This window comes from Prionailurus bengalensis, chromosome C2 (assembly GCF_016509475.1).
Source record: "Prionailurus bengalensis isolate Pbe53 chromosome C2, Fcat_Pben_1.1_paternal_pri, whole genome shotgun sequence".
In the NCBI taxonomy this organism is placed as follows: Eukaryota; Metazoa; Chordata; class Mammalia; order Carnivora; family Felidae; genus Prionailurus; species Prionailurus bengalensis.
Window position 1 is genome coordinate 73051502 of NC_057350.1, and position 17894 is coordinate 73069395.

General features: G+C 35.6%; 1 protein-coding gene and 1 pseudogene across 32 annotated transcripts in view; both read right to left on the reverse strand.

The window, feature by feature from the left end:
- Positions 1-447: 447 nt before the first annotated feature.
- Positions 448-17894, reverse strand: part of DLG1 (discs large MAGUK scaffold protein 1) — a 279606-nt gene continuing 262159 nt past the window's right edge. For all 32 annotated transcript variants that reach the window (XM_043594503.1, XM_043594514.1, XM_043594502.1 and 29 more), the window contains 3 exons: positions 14930-15039; positions 3169-3260; positions 448-2284 (listed from right to left, as the gene is read on the reverse strand). In XM_043594503.1, coding sequence (XP_043450438.1) covers positions 2178-2284; positions 3169-3260; positions 14930-15039 — 309 coding nt within the window. In that variant the 3' untranslated portion in view covers positions 448-2177. The remainder of the gene's footprint in view (positions 2285-3168; positions 3261-14929; positions 15040-17894) is intronic.
- LOC122492483 lies at positions 17773-17873 on the reverse strand (annotated as a pseudogene).

The following is a 17894-nucleotide window of genomic DNA, read 5'->3' on the forward strand; positions in this document are numbered from 1 at the left end:
AAGTTGCACAAAAGTTAGTATTTTCTTACAAAAACATCACTTAACAAGGACATCCGAAAGCAATGTAATACACATTTTAAGAGTTAAATGGCACTGTTTTCATAATCTCTTGGTATTTTATAACATGTAACCAATAAATACTTCAAAATGGCTTATGCTGGCTGGGGTCTTGCTGCAGAGTGATTCTGGGGCTCTTGGGCTCATTTTACAATAATTTTCTTCTAGTTGTTTTATGTTTGGTAACAACTTACTATAATTAGCATTATAGCCATAGTGTATATTTCAATGTGTTAACATACTCCATTCCAAAACCTATAGAAGAAATTTGATTAGGTTTCCTAATGGCCCATGAAGTCTGTTTGTAAATTATATGATGCTCCAAGTTCGAAGAAAATGTCAGCTTGTAAAATATTATTTTCTTTCAGAATTCAAGACACATTTAACATATGGATTTTACAATAAAGTTTATTAGCTGTTCTCCTCTTTCTCATAAATGGAATGGATAATGTTGATAATCCTTTACAAACCAGTACTCATTTGTTTAAGAAACTGTAATGAGGAGGTTGTCAAAAACACATATTTAATAAACTCCAAAAAGCAAAAGGAAGGCAAACAATATTATTAATATAAAAGACCAGAGAAGTTGATTTCTGAAATCACATCTACCTTTCACTAAAATTTATTAAAATTGCCCACCATGAAGATCTGTGCAACTCTAATGCAGAGCAGCTACAAGAGGTGAAAGGTGTGCAGTCTGAAGGGAAAACACACACACAAGGCTTTTCCTTCTTTGTCTACCAGTGAAAGGAGAAGTGGAAGGAGAGGCAGAGGGCCAAATCCAAACCCAATGACAGGAACAACAGTAACAAAGAAACCCAAAACAAAACCAGGAACCATCTGAAAACTTTTGTAGAAAAGAGGAGAACATGCCTATACTTTTGTATGTAATCTAATTTCCCTAAAGGTTCTTTCCACAACCACCATATCCCTGTTTTCAGTTCACGTGATTAAGGAAGATAAAGTCTAATCAATTAATATTTAATTTAAAAACCAAACAAAAAGTTAAGAGTAGGTGGCAAAAGAAAAAATATATTTTAAATATATATATGTTTGTGTGTGTGTGTGCAACTATGTAAAGAAAATAATTCCCATAGTTACAGAGTTTAGTTAAAGAAAGTTTTATATATATTTATATATATATATATATTTTATTATAACAAAATAGGCAGTTACTGTGGGTAAAATATTCATTAAAATCTGATCCCTAAGAATACATTTAAAGTTTTAGACTATGAATTGGACTCCTTTTCCATTGCCATGAGTACTACATCATCACTAGAATGTCTGTTCTGCCTGTATTTACGTCTATGAAATTTTCTCAACCTTCTGTGTAAAAGGTGAGCTCCCCTAGCACCTAAACACGGCCTCAATTCAGAAACTGTGATGATCATTATGTTTGAACAACTTTTGTAAGACACTATAAATAGTGTTGCACAAGTAGATTAAAAACATTTAAACACTGCTATTCCTAGCAAATGTACCAAGAACCCTCAAACAAAAAAAGACTTGAAGAACTCTTATGAAAAATGAATATCCCTTGTGAAATTATGCAAGTTAACGTAGACATTAATTTTGAAATTAAAAACCACATATTTTCCTTATTTGTCTATAATGAAATATTGGCTTTGATAACACAAGTCAACTGAGAAAAGGACTTGAGAGTTAATATATTGGCCAAACCATGCTATTAAAGTTAAGCGTGCACTGTTGCTCAAAGTTTACTAAATCACTGTTTAACACCACTTTTCTTTCATTTATACTGAAATTTGAAAAGAATGTATATAAAGCTTTTCTGAAAATCTCTTAAAGTTACTTTCCCTTAAACATTAAGGAATTTTACCACAATTTCCCAGTCTCCCCAAATCCTTAATAGCTGGTCAGGCCATTCCACCTTTAGTTCTGAAAAATGGCCACAAACCAATAGCGACATAAAGTAATACAGATGCTACAACTTGAAGGAGACACCAGATGTCAAAACTAAGCACAACCATAGACCATGATGAGTGGGATATGATTCAACATGGAAGGAGTATTGCAGACAGACTCCAAAAGGAAAGGGCAAAGAAATGTCAAAGAAAATGAAATCGTGGAAAAGAGAAACCGAGAAACATCAGTCTTCATAACTTTTCTTTTGCTGGAACCCATATGTAAGGACCAGACTGTTCTTCTATGATCTGCTTCACTTGGTTGTAAATGTCTTCCAGCGTATCTCCCTGTACAATAGCTGTAACAGAAACAAAATCAGAAACCTCCATTAATTGTCTATCTTTACCATCACAATCATTGGTGAAATAGAAGCCAGATCTTAGAACTAGTTATTCATCCAGCAAGAGACCATTTATGTATTGTTTGCTTAGTAGTAAGTGCTCATTTCATTAATTTTCATATTTGAAAAATGTAAGAATTTTTATTTTAAATGCTGATTGAAAATGAGACTTGGCAATTTTTACTTAGTTTTGTGTATTTGGAAAATACACACTGAAGCATCTAGAGGCAAAGGGGCATCTGCTTGCAAGTTACTCTTAAATGTTTCAGAAAAAAATTAAATGTGGTAAAATGTTAACATTTAGAAAATATAGGTGAGAAGTGTATGAGAATTGCTGATACTATTCTTGTGATTGTTCTAGAAGTCTGAAATTATTTTAAAAAAAGAAGGAAAAAAGCACTTGAGTTACAACACCAAGGCATGTGATGTACTTATGAACACCTGAGGAATACTTTAAAGGACAAAATGAATGGGAGATTTGGGAATTGCTACCCACTCATTTCTTTTTAATAGTATCTTAAAATGGATCAAAATTTATGAAGCGTAAGGGAAAAGTCAGTTTCACAGAAGAAATCAAGTCTGAATCTATTTTTCTCCAGTCTAGTATGTCCTAATCAGCAACTTAAGAAACACTAAATTTCAAGATTCCTCATCAGCACTGCCTAAATTAGATGAATTATTCTGAAAACCACAGTATTAATTACATAGTATTAATACCTAGTATTAGCCACAGTAAATAATCACTGATAGATGTGGGCATAGTTCAAAATCCATTTCAATAGGTCAGTTCATATGGCTCCAAATCAAAATTCTATTAGGGCACTGACACATATGATGCCAACCTGTGAAATGTTCAGTAAATTCTTGTTCCAGTTTCATGGCTCTCTCAAATGTCTTTCTGGCTTGTTCTTCTGTCAGACGCTTATTCATTTCCCTATGCAAATAAATTTAGGAATTGCTAATTAATACATTATAATACTTTTTGAAAAAAGATGACGAATTAGAAGAGACACATAAAACATAAAATCATGAAAAGTTGAGGTTTGTTGAGAATATATATATGTCATTAAAAATTAGATTTAGGGGTGCCTGGGTGGCTCAGTCAGTTGAGTGTCCAATTCTAGATTTCAGCTCAGGTCATTATCTCAGGGTCACAGAATCGAGGCCTGCATCAGACTTTGTGCTGAGCGTGGAGCCTGCTTAGGATACTCTCTCCCTCTGCCCCTACCCCACTCTCTCTCTCTAAAAAAAAAACATTGGATTCAGTCACTAAGTATATAGCTTTATGCTTGGAATGACACTGAAACCAATACACTTTTGCATTGGCTCAAGGCAGCCAAAAAAACTAAGCCTTAATGTCATAGTTTTCACTCTGATCAAAATTTCATATTAAGATCTACCTACCAATTTACAGGTAACAAAGGAGACACATGAACATATCAAAGAACACCATGAGAAGGCAATCAGCAAAATATAGTCTAGGGAAAACTTTGCAGAAGAAATGATTTAACGAATAAACTGAAAAAAAAAAAAGAGAGATGGAGGGAGAGTCTATAGATTAAAATACTTAACAACCAACTGTCACAAGGAGATCTCACCTGGAACTTGATTCAAACCAATTGAAAAAACATAAGCAAAACTCATGAAACAATCAGGAAAATTTGAACTGATGATATAAAAAGTTGTTTTAGGTGTGACATCATAGAGATGTTTTCTTTTTAAGCTTTTAATTTTTTTTAATGTTTATTTTTGAGAGAGAGGGACAGAGAAAGGGGGAGGGATAGAGAGATAAGGAGACACAAAATGAAGCAGGATCCAGGCTCCCAGCTGTCAGCACACAGCCTGACGTGGGGTTTGAACTCACAAACCGTGAGATCCTGACCTGAGCTGAAGTTGGATGCTTAACCAACCGAGTCACCTGGGTGCCCCTATTTTTATTTTTTAAATATTTATTTATTTTGGGAGAGAGAGAGAGAGAGAGCACAGGCCGGGGGAAGGGCAGAGAAAGAGGGACAGAGACAATCCCAAGTCCAACACAGGGCTTGGAGATCATGACCTGAACTGAAATCAAGAGTCAGAAGCTGAACCATCACCATAGAGAGGTTTTCCAATAACAGAATTCTTATCTTTCAAACATATACTGAAATATATAGATAAAACCATATAATGTCTGGGATTTGTTTCAAAATAATCTGGTGCGGAGGGGTAGGGAGGTGGTGGGATAGATGAAACAAGATTGGTCATAGCTGGTAATTATTGCTGCAGCTGGATGATGGGTATATGAGAATTTGTTCCCAACTTAAAGGGAAAGCGTTCAATATTTCATCATTAAATATGATGTTTGCATATATGTATATGTATATGTATGTATATTAGAAACAGTGTGAGCAGGGAAGAATGGCAAAGGGAGAGAGAAAGACTTTTTTTAATGTTTATTTTTGAGAGAGAGAGAGAGAGTGAGAGAGAAAGAGAAAGAAAATGAGCAGGGAAGGGGGGTCGGAGACAGAGGATCCAAAGTGGGTGTTGTGTTGACAGCAGACAGCCTGATGTGGGGCTCGAACTCACGAACTATGAGATCATGACCTGAGCCAAAGTTGGACACTTGACTGATTGAGCCACCTACATGCCCCTAGAGAGAATTTTTTAAGCAATTTTTTTTAGCTTTTTCAAGTTATGTGTGGAGCCCAATGTGGGGCTCGATCCAACAACCCTGGGATCATGACCTGAGCCGAAATCAAGAGTTGGATGCTCAAGTGACTGAACCACCCAGGTGCACCAATGCTTGCTTTGATATTTTGTAAATGACCTTTGTCAGATTAAGGAAATTACCTTCTGTTCACAGTTTGCAAAATGTTTGTTGTCATGAATGGATGTTAATTTTATTAAATGCTTTTTCCACATTTGTTAAAATGCTCATATGTTTTGGATCCTAAAATCTGTTAATGTGGCACATTTACATGGATTTTAGAAAATTAATTAAAATTGTGAAAAAATATACATAACATAGAAGTTATTCTTTTAAACATTTTTAAGCATACAGTTCACTGGCATTTGTATCTTCACATTGTTGTGCAACCATTACCACCATCTAATCCTGCAATTGTTTTCATCTTGTGAAATCAAAACTATATTAAAAATAACTACCCATTCTCATCTCCTCAGCCACTGGCAACCACTATAATACTTTCTGTCTCTGTAATTTTGACCACTCTGAGTACCTCATGTAAATGGAATCATACAGAATTTGTCTTTTTGTGACTGGTTTATTTCACTTAGTATAATGCCTGCAAGGATCATCCATGTTGTAATATACTGGAGAATTTCCTTCCTTTATATTAAATTTATTTTGTGTTTATTATTTTTTTTGAGAGAGAGAGAGAGAGAAAGAGAGAGAGAGAGAGGCAGGCAGAGAGAGAGGAAGACACAGAATCCAAAGCAGCTCCAGGCTCTGAGCAGTCAGCACAGAGCCCGATGTGGGGGCTCAAACTCATGGACCGTGAGATGGTAACCTGAGTTGAAGTTGGATGCTTAACCAACTAGGCCACCCAGCTGCCCCTCCTTTATATTTATAGACCATATTTTGCTTATCCATTCATCCACTGATGGGTGCTTAGGTTTCTTCCACATTTTAGTTATTGTGAATAGTGCTACTATAAACATGAGTGTACAAATACTTCATCAAGGAAGCGGTATATACCCAAAAGTGAAATTGCTGGATCATATGGTAACTCTATTTTTAATGTTGGAGAAATCACCATACTATTTTCCACAGCAGCTGTGCCCTTTTACATTAATTCCCACCAACAGTTTGAGAGTTCCAATTTTTCCATGTCCATGTCAGCAACTTGTTTTTTTGACAATAGCCATCCTAATGCATGTGAGATGGGATCTCATTGTAGTTTTCATCTGCATTTCCTTAATGATTAGTGATGTTAGCATCTTCTCATGTGCTTATCAGCTATATCTTATTTGGAGAAATGTCTATTCAAGTCCTTTGCTCATTTTTGAATTGAGTTGTCTTCTTTGTTGTTTTAGTTCTCTCTATATAATGGATATTAATCCTTTATTAGATAATATGATTTGCAAATACTTTCTCCCATTCTGTGGATTGCCTTTGTACTCTGTAGATAGTGTCTTTTGATATACAAAACTGTATTATTATATTTTTTAATGTTTATTTTTGAGAGAGAGAGACAGAGTGCAAGCAGGGGAGGGCAGAGAGAGAGGGAGACACAGAATCTGAAGCAAGCTCCAGGCTCTGAGCTGCCAGCCAAGAGCCTAACACAGAGTTCGAGCCCACAAACCAGGAGACCACGACCTGAACTCAAGTCGGATGCTTAACTGACTGAGCCACCCAGGCACCCCTTATTATTATTTTAGAGAGAGCATGAGTCTGTGAGTTGGGGGAGAGCAGAGGGAGAGAGATCTTAAGGATTCATGCCTAGCGTGGAGCCTAACATGGGATGGGGCTCTATCCCACAACCCTGGGATCACAACCTGAGCCAAAATTAAGAGTCAGATGCTCAACTGACTGAGCCACCCAGACACCCCCAAAATAAAATCTTTTAAAAATAATAAGAGGCGCCTGGGTGGCTCAGTCAGTTGAGCGTCCGACTCTTGATCTTGGCTCAGGTCATGATCTCACAGTTCGTGAGTGTGAGCCAGGTGTCAGGCTCTGTGCTGGCAACACGGAGGCTGCCTCGGATTCTGCCTCTCCCTCTCTCTGCCCGTCCCTTTCTTGTTTTCTCTCTCTCAAAGTAAATAAGCTTAGACAAAAAATATTTTATTTTTAAGTAGTCTCTACACCAAACATGGGGTTCAAACTCACAACCCTGAGTCACACGTTCCATAGACTGAGCCAGCCAGGTGCCCCTGATATACAAAACTTTAAAATATTCATGGAATCGAATCTGCTTTTGTTGTTACCTGTGCCTTTGGTATCAGATCCAATAAATCAATGCCAAATCCAATGTTGTTTTCTTCTAAGAGTTTTACTCTGTTACATTGTTACATTTTACTTTTGTTACATTGGTCATTGATCCATTCTGAGTTAATTTTTGTATATGGTGTTAGGTAAGGGTCCAACTTCATTCTTTTACATATAGATAACCAGTTTTCCCAGCACCATTTGTTGCAAAGACTGCCCTTTCCCCCACTGAATGGTTTTGCATCCTTGTCAAAAGTCATATATAGGGCAGTTTACTTCTGACCTCTTTATTCTACTCCACTGGTCTTTTTAATTTCATTTTTTTCCCCATCATGATAAGTGTACTCTTTAATCCCCATCCCCTATTTTCTCCATCCCTCTACTCACCTTCCCTCTGGTAACCATTAGTTTGTCCTCTATAGGACAGTCTGTTTCTTGTCTCTTTTTTCCTTTACTCATTTGTTTTGTTTCTTAAATTCCACATATGAGTGAGATCATATGGTATTTCTCTTTCTCTGACTTACTTAGTTCAGCATTATACTTTCCAGCTCTATTTATGTTGTTGCAAATGACAAGATTTTCTTTTTTTTATGGCTGAATAACATTCCACTTTATATACATACCACCTTTTTTTAATCCATTCATCTATTGATGGACACTAGGGCTGCTTATATAGTTTGGCTACTGTAAATAATGCTGCAATAAACATAGGGGTGCACTGGTGCACATATCCCTTTGAACTAGTGTTTTTGTATATTTTGGATAAATACCCAGTAGTGTGATTCTTGGATAATAGGGCAGTTCTGTTTTTAATGTTTTGAGAAACCTCCATACTGTTTCCCACAATGGTTGTACCAATTTGCATTCCCACCAACAGGGCATGAGGGTTCCTTTTTCCTGCACATGATTATCAACATTTGTTTCTTGTTTTTGATTTTAGCCATTCTGACAGGTGTGAGATGATATCTCACTGTAGTTTTGTATTCCATTGGTCTTATATATGTGTTTATACCAACAGCACAAGTTTTGGTTACTGTAGCTTTGTAGAGAATTATGAAATCAGGAAGTCTGAATCTTCAAGTTTGTTGTTCTTTTAAGACTGTTTTGGCTATCTGGGGTGGGGGGGAGGGTCTCTTGAGATTTCATATGTATTTTAATATGGGCTTTTCAATTTCTATTTAAAAAAAAATTTTAATGTTTATTTATTTTTGAGATTGAGAGAGAGCACAAGTAGGGGAGGGACAGAGACAGAGGGAGACACAGAATCTAAAGCGGGCTCCAGGCTCTGAGCTGTCAGCACAGAGCCCGACGCGGGGCTTGAACCCATGAACTATGAGATCGCGACCTGAGCTAAAGTGGGACACTTAACTGACTGAGCCACCCAGGCACCCTGGGTTTTTCTATTTCTGCCAAAAATGTCATTAAGATTTTGATAGACATTGCACTGAATCTGTAGATCACTTTGGGTAGCACTGACATTTTAACGACATTAAATCTTCTAATCCATGAACATGAGAAATGTCTCCATTTATTTACATCTTCTTTATTTTCTTTCAGCTATGTTTTGTAGTTTTCACTGTACGTGTTTTTCTTTCATTTCCTTGGTTAATTCTTAAGTATTTTGTTCTTTTTGATGTTATTGTAAATGGAATTGTTTTTGTAATTTCCTTTTCAGATTGTTCATTGTCCACATATAGAAATGTAATTGGTTTTTGTGTTGACTCTGTATGCTGCTATTTTGCTGAATTTATTTATTAGTTCTAATAGTTTTTATGTGCAGTCCTTAGGGTTTTCTACAGATAAGATCATATCATCTGCAAACGGATAATAATTTTATTTCTTCCCTTTCAATTTGGATGCCTTTTATTTTTCTTGCTTAATTCCTCTGGCTAGTATTTCCAGTACCTATGTTGAACAGAAGTGGTAAAAGTAGGCATCCTTGCTTTGTTCCTGCTCTTAGAGAAACAGCTTTCAGTCTTTCACTGTTCAGTATGATGTTTGCTGTGGGTTTTTCACACATGGCTTTTATTATGTAGAGGTAGTTTCCTTCTATTATTTTGTTAAGTGTTCTTAATCATGAAAGGGTATTAAATGCTGCCAAATGTCTTTTTTCCCTTTTTTAAGGTAATCTCTACACCCAAGGTGGGGCTTGAACTCACAACCCTGAGATCAAGAGTCACATGCTGTACCAAATAAGCCAGCCAGATGTCCCTGTCAGATGCCTTTTCTGCACCAACTGAAATGATCATGTGTTTTTTCCTTCATTTTTGTTTCCTTCATTGTGTTGTTATATTATGTTGATTAATTTTCATGTCAAACCACCCTTATATTCCAGGAATAAAACCACTTGGTAATGGTGTATAATCTTCTTAATATTTTGGTGAGTTCTATTTGCTAGTATTTTGGTGAAGATTTTTGCATCAGTGTTCATAAGAGATACTGGTCTGTAGTTTTCTTGTACTATGTTTCCTTCTCTTGTATTATGTATCTCTTTCTCTTCATTTTTTTGAAAAGTTTGAGGAGGATTATTGGCATTAGTTCTCTAAATGTTTGTAAAATTTACCAGGGAAACCATTAGCTCCAGGGGGCTTTTCTTTGTTGGGAGGTTTGATCACTGATTCAATCTCTTTAACAGTTATAGGTCTATTCACATTTTGTATTTCTTTTTGATTTAGTCTTGGCAGGTTTGTGTTTCTAGGAATTTGTCCATCAGTCTTATATAATTTTTTGGTGCACAATTGTTTATAGTACTCTTATAATCCTTTTTATTTCTGTAGAATCACTGTCTTTTTAGATTTTAGGAATGTAAATATTTTTTTCTCTCTTTAGTCCACCTAGCTAACGGGTTGTCCTTTTGTTCTAATAATCAACTTTTGGTTTCACTGATTTTCGCTACTGTTTTTTATTCTTTTGTTGATCTCTGCTCTAATCTTTATTATTTCCTTCCTTTTGTTAGTTTTGAGTATAGATTGTTCTTTTTCTAGGGGTAGGGGCTTGCAACAATGGGTATCTGCCTCCATGTCTGCACTTCCACAACCAGAAGAAGCAATCAGCTATTTGAGCACAATTCTCTAAAATTTGGGGAACCGAATCCTTATTGCCCACCACCTTGGCCCCCACAAACTGCTCAAGAAAGGCATGTGTGGCCCTGCTATGGGGTGAAGGTGGGGATATGGGTAGCTGCTACCAGGTTAAAAGCTGAGATTAACGAAAATGAACCATTCAAAACTTCCCCTAGAAGCTGCAAGCCTTCAAGACTGCTGCATTTCAGAGTAGTTACTTCTGACAGATTCTGTTAAGTCCAATTGCTCTCTAGGTGGGGAAGTGTATTCCTGGTGGCTCCTACTCCACCTTCTCTCTAGCTCCACCACTGGTTAATTTTTAAATGTTTACCTAACCTTGCATTCTTGAATAAATCCAACTTGGTGGTTATATTTTATCTTATTAAAAAAAATTAACTGTTGAACTCAATTTGTTTATATTTTGGTAAGGATTTTTCCATCTATATTCATGTTAAGATTGGCTTATCATAATTCATTTCCTTATCATATTCATTTATTTTCCATAAAATTAATTGAAGAATCTGGGTAAGATCTGCATTACTAAGCTTTTGGCAGAATTTAGTAAGTCCTGTTGGCCTAGTGTTTTATTTCTGGGAAGGTTTTTCATAACAAAGTTAAGTTCTTTAATAAGTTTAGGACTAGCTTTTCTATTTTTTTTTCCTTTTCTATTTCTTAAGACTTTTTTGAAGTTTTTTTTAAGTATAACCTTCAAACATAGAAGACAATCGTAAATATATAGCTTGATGAATTTTTACCAACTTACACTTACCTGTGTATCACCTAGTACCTAGATCAAGATACAGAATATTATACCAGCAATCCAAAATTTGGATGTGCTCTTTCCAGTCACCTACCTACCCTGAGAGTAACCTCCATTTGACTTCTAAAGCAATGATTAAGTTTGGAATCACAGAATATGTATAAATACACACATATATCTGTGTGTGTATATACACACACACATATACACACACACACACACATATACACACATATGTATACACACACACACATATGTATATATGTGTGTGTGTGTGTGTGTGTGTGTATGTCTGGATTTTTTTACTCAAAATATGTTTATGAGATTCTTCTATACTTTTGTGTGCAGTTGGGAGATTGCTCATTCTCATTACTGTAGAATATTTCATTGTGTGAATTTATGTATTCACTGAGACATTTGGATAATGTTTTTGGTTATTTTCAACAGTTCTTCTATCAGCAATATAGTACATGTCTTTGGTGAACACATGTAAACATTTCTGTTGAGTATATACAGTTTTAGGAGATACTGTAAACAGTTTACCAATGTGGATATGCCAATTGATAACTCCTTATCAGTGCAATGAGTTTCATTTGTTCCATATCCTTGCTAATGATTGATGTTTTCTGTCCTTTTTTTTTTTTTTTTTTTTTAGCTATTTTGGTGTGGGGGCTAGTATATGACATTATGGTTTTTTTTTTTTAAGTAGGCTCCATGCCCAATGTGGGCCTTGAACTCAGGACCCTGAGAACAAGACCGCATGCTCTACCAATGGAGCCAGCCAGGTACCCCAAGGTTATTTATTTATTTATTTATTAAGTTCTATTTATTTATTTTGAGAGAGACAGAGCAAGAGAAAAGAGAGTGCATGTGTGCGTGCATAAACCAGAGGGGGTTGCAAAGAGGAGAGACAGGATCCCAACCCAAGCAGGCTCTGCACCATCAGCGCAGAGCCTGATGTGGGGCTCAAACTCAGGAACCATGAAATCATGGTTCCTGAGCCAAGGTCAAGTTGGACACTTAATCAACTGTGCTGCCCAGGCACCCCACAACATTATGGTTTTAATTTGCATTTCCATGTTTAATTGAGCACCATTTCTTATGTTTATTCATTATATGGATATACCCTTTTGTGAAGTGTCCAAGTTCTTTGATCATTTTATTTGATGCGTAGTAATATTTCCATTTTCATTCCTGGTATTATTTATGCCTTCTTTATTTTCTTTTTTTAACCTTTGTTATTAATGGCTTATAATATTTTTAAAGAAAACATTTTTCATTTTGGTGACCCTGTTTACCATGTTTGTTTTCTATTTCATTACATTTCTACCTTCTTTGGGTTTTACTTTTTTTTCCTAATTTCTCAAAACTTTAGATTTTTAATATCTATTTGATTTCCTATATTCTTTCCTAATATTTAAGGCTGTGGATTTTCCATTATTAAGGCTATTGCATTTTCCAAGTTCATTCACTTGACAATTTCATTACCATTTAGTTCAAAATATTTATTAACTTATGTTGTGATTTCTTCTTTGGCCCATCCAGAAGTACAATGCTTAATTTCCAAATATATGGGAATTTTCTAGTGATATTTTAATTATTGATTTCTATTTTAATTTCACCATGACCAGACAATGTTTGTTTCCAATCATTGAAATTTGTGGCTTAGCATATGATTAGGCTTGGTAACTGTTCTATGTGTACTGGAAATTAATGTGTAAATTCTTCAGATATTGAATGCAATGTTTTTTACATATGTCAGTTAGGTAAGGTTTTTACTTTGTGCTGTTCTATATCCATACTGATTTTTTGTTTTATTATTCTCTTACTTCCTGACTGACATGTTACATTCTCCCACTATGATTCTGTATTTTTTTCTTTTATAGTTATCAATTTATGCTTTACATATTTTGAGACTATATTATTAAGTACAAATGTATGTATGAATATACCTTCCTGATTGGGTCAACCTTTCATTTTTACGAAATGTCCACTTTATCTCTAGTAATGATTTCTTGCCTTTAGGTATATGTTGATAGCAATATAAACCAGCTTACTTTTGGTTAATGTTTGCATGGTATATCTTTTTTCTAGTCTCTCACTTTCAGCTTTTCCATAGCCTAATATCTAAGGTGTGTCTTATGAAAGCAACATGTAGTTGATGGGTATCATAACACATGATTCTAAAATATGGCACCTTGGCCTGCTGAATATTTTAAGCTTAAAGGAATTTGAAAGATGGCAGGTGTATGAAGGACTCTGATCTTCCCCAAGGCGGGTCAAGATCCTCATGTGAGAGGTGGTATTCTTATACTTGGAGGAAATAGGCACCCTTATCTCCAAAGATGGAGGGATACTGAGAGGAATTTGAACAAAAAGGCCTTGCTAAATTTCCCTAGTTTGCTATTCTTAGCTCATATTCTTTGGTACTATGACATTTTCCCATGACTGTCCATTTGTCATCAAACCTAGTATAAAAATGCTCAGGTTTAACTGTTTCTTTGGGTCTTCCTTTACTTATGAATGCTCCCATGTCACATGAAAGTTGAATTTAATAAATTTTGTATGTGACTCTTTCGTTACAGGGGTCCAAGTGAAAACCTAGTAGAGGGAAAAGAAATTTTTTCCTTTCCTACAAATCAGCATATAGTTATTTATTTTTACTTCCACCATTCTGACAATCTTTGTATTTAAAAAATTAAAAAAAATGTTTATTTATTTTTGATGGGGAGAGAGACAGAGTGTGAGAGGGGGAAGGGCAGAAGAGAGGGAGACACAGAATCTGAAGCAGGATCCAGGCTCTGAGCTGTCAGCATGGAACCGGATGCAGGGTTTGAACTCACAAGCTGTGAGATCATGACCTAAGCTGAAGTAAGAAGCTTAACCGACTGAGCCACCCAGGTGCCCCACAATCTTTGTATTTTAATCAGACCACTTAGTCTAGCATTAAGTTAATGAAAAATGTACTTGGGTTCATTTAAAGCATCTTACTGTCTGGGGTGCGTGGGTAGTTCAGTTGGTTAAGGGTCTGACTCTTGATTTTGGCTCAGGTCATAATCTTGAGGTTGTGGGACTGAGCCCTGCATTGGGCTCTGCACTGAGCATGGAGCCTGCTTGGGATTCTCTCTCTCCCTCTCTCTCTCTGCCCCTCCCCCTGCTTGTGCTTGCTCACTTTCTCTCTCAAAATAAATAAATAAACTTAAAAAAAAATAAAGGGGGTGCCTGGGTGGCTCAGTTGGTTAAGCGTCCGACTTTGGCTCAGGTCATGATCTCCTGGTTCGTGAGTTCAAGCCCTGCATTGGGCTCTGGGCTGACAGCTTGGAGTCTGGAGCCTGCTTTGGATTCTGTGTCTCCCTCTCTCTCTGCCCCTCCCCGGCTCGCTCTGTCTCTCTATCTCAAAAATAAACAAACACTAAAAAAAAAAAGGCATCTCAGTGTCTGTATCCTTGTCCCATCTGTTCTGTTTCTATTTGCTCTTTCCTATCTTCTTTTAGTTTTATTTACATTCGATTTCTGCCCTCTATTATAAATAGGTATACATTATTTTATCTTTTTAGTGGTTACCCAGAACTACACTGCCCCATTCAGTAATTATTAGCCACATGTGACCATTCAGACTTAAAATTCTAATACATATTACCTTATACTTTAGTATATTAATGATGATGATGATAGGTGTATTACAGAACGCTTATTTAATCCTCACAATAACCATATGAGGAGGGTGTATGCTACTATTTCCATTTTACAGATAAGGGAACGGAAACACAGGGAAGATAAGTAAATTACCCAATATAATAAGTAACAGACTGGATTTGTACTTAGAGACTTGTGCCTTAGGCATTTACACTTACATGATATTTTCCATGGATTTGGGTTTAATAAAAATGGAGATTGGGTAAAGTTGTGCAATCTGTAATCTCTTTATGGCATTTCCAGAGACATCGAGGATACAATGTTTGCCCTAAAATAGAGGAAATAAAGAAGAAAAACAAGTGAACTAAGTATTTTCAATCATTTCAAAGGTACATTTCCTACAGGTACAAAATATGGATTATGATATGTTTGGATCCTGTTCACTTTAAGCAAACTTGTCATTTCTGTTAGCAAATTTCAGAGGGGAAATGAAGACAATGAATGATGACTATGAATAATTAATTTTCCATTTTCAAATATTACATTTAAAAAGGAATGAAAATACAGTTCCCTTACTCCTAGCTTTCATAGATCGGTCTCCAAATGGCAACCAATATGGGGTTCCTAACTTATTTTACCAAGAAAAATAAAACACCCTAAACACCTAATAAACCACCTTACTACAACCACCATTTCATAAAACAATACATAATCAACAAGAGGGAAAATACCTAAAATGAAGAAGAATCTTTAAAACTGAATAAATTGAAATTTATAAAACCTTATATACCACTAATTTATTTCTCATTTTATTGGGGACTTTAACACAAACTGGCAATTGGGGACCCCACTTCTGGATTTAAGACACTTTTCTGAAATGCTTAAATTCACTTACAAAGGCCATTTGGATTTTTAATAAAGATGAGTCTGTTCATGTTAAATAGGGTAGTAATCATAACTTATCAAATAGATTTTAATTATATTTTAAATTACATACTGCCTCATCATGCATTTTATAATCTAAGAGCTTAAGTGTACTTCAATAAACAATTTCAATTTAGTAGGGATATTTAAAATAAAAAATTTAATACTGTATAAGACTTCAAACATATAGAAAATAATAGACACAGGGAACCTGGGTGGCTTAGTTGATTAAGCGTCTGACTTTTGACTTCAGCTCAAGTTATGATTTCACAATTTGTGAGTTTGAGCCGCACGTTGGACTCTGTGCTGATAGTGTGGAGCCTGCATGGGATTCTGTCTCTCTCCCCTTCTCTCTGCCCCTCTACTGCCTGCATGCATGCTCTCTCTTAAAAAATACTCAAAAAAAAAGAAAGTAATACACACATATGTACCCACTATCTATTTTTATTAGACATTAATATTTTAGGTGATTGCTCAGGAATTAAAAAAATGCTATGCTGAAACATTAACATTCTATCATGTTTGCTTTATTTTATTCCTCTCTATATACATACAAAACAATTTGAGAGTAAATTGCAGACATAATACTTCACCCCCTATTTCCTAAAAATAATGACATCTCTTATATAATCACAGTATAATTTCAGTTGGCCACCTAATGTCCTTTAGTACTAAAGAAAAAAAACTTCCTGGTTCAGGATCCAATCCAAGATCATACATTGCATTTGGTTGTAATGTCTCTTTAGTCTGTCAATCTGGCATAGTTCTTCAGTCTTTGTCTTTCACGATCTTGGTATTTTTGAAGAGTACAGATTATTTTCTTTTTTCAAAGAATATGCCTCAACCCTGGTACCTGATATTTCCCATGCTACACATTTTGGCAGGAATACCACAGAAGTGATGCTGTATCCTTCTCAATTCATCATATCAAGAGGCATATAATATCTATTTGTCCTATTACTATGCTAGTGATGTTAATTTTGATCACTTGTTTAGGTTTTATCTGCCACGTTCATTATAAAATTACAATTTTTTCCTTTGTAACTGGTAAGTATTTTGGGGGAGGATTTGTTGAGATGTAAATACCCTGTTTCTCATAAGATATTAATTGACTCACTAATTTTAGCAAACATTGATAGTTCTTGTTTGAACTATTATTAGTTCTTGTTTGAACTATTATTATGAACAATTATTACCATGGTGGTTGTCCAGGGAGATCTCCCAATATCATCATTCTTCCTATCTTTATTAGATATTCTAATGTTAAGGCAATGCTTTCCCTTCTGTCAGTTTATTTATTTATTCATGTACTTATTGGTACCATTATGGATTCTTCTTGGATCCTTATTTTATTCTTTTTTATTTTAACTTGTTTTTTTATTTTTTTAAATTTACATCCAAATTAGCATATAGTGCAACAATGATTTCAGGAGTAGTTTCCTTAGTGCCCATTACCCATTTAGCCCACGCCCCCCCACAACCCCTCCCATAACCCTCAGTTTGTTCTCCATATTTATTAGTCTCCTCCGTTTTGTTCCCCTCCCTGTTTTTATATTACTTTTGTTTCCCTCCTCTTATGTTCACCTGTTTTGTCTCTTAAAGTCCTCATGAGTGAAGTCATGATTTTTGTCTCTAATTTGACTTAGCATAATACCCTCCAGTTCCATCCACGTAGTTGCAAATGGCAAGATTTCATTCTTTTGATTGCCAAGTAATACTCCATTGCGCGCACGCGCGCGCACACACACACACACACACATATATATATATATATATATATATATATATATAGCACATCTTCTTTATCCATTCATTCATCGATGGACATTTGGGCTCTTTCCATACTTTGGCTATTGTTGATAGTACTGCTATAAACATGGGGGTGCACGTGTCCCTTCGAAACAGCACATCTGTATCTCTTGGATAAATGCCTAGTAGTGCAATTGCTGGGTCGCAGGGTAGCTCTATTTTTAGTTTTTTGAGGAACCTCCATACTGTTTTCCAGAGTGGCTGCACCAGCTTGGATTCCCACTTATTTTATTCTTTATGTTATAATTAGTTATAAACATTTAAACATTCAAATTATCCCAGACTTGGCCACTTGGGGGCTCCACAGGCTGGCTTCTGTGTCTTTTTGACATATCCATATTATTCTTTGTGTGATATCCTTGAGCAGGAGCCATGCTAACCTTCTCTGGATACTTCTAATTTTAGTATATGTGCAGCCAAAGTGAGCACCACATCTTAATTTTATATACG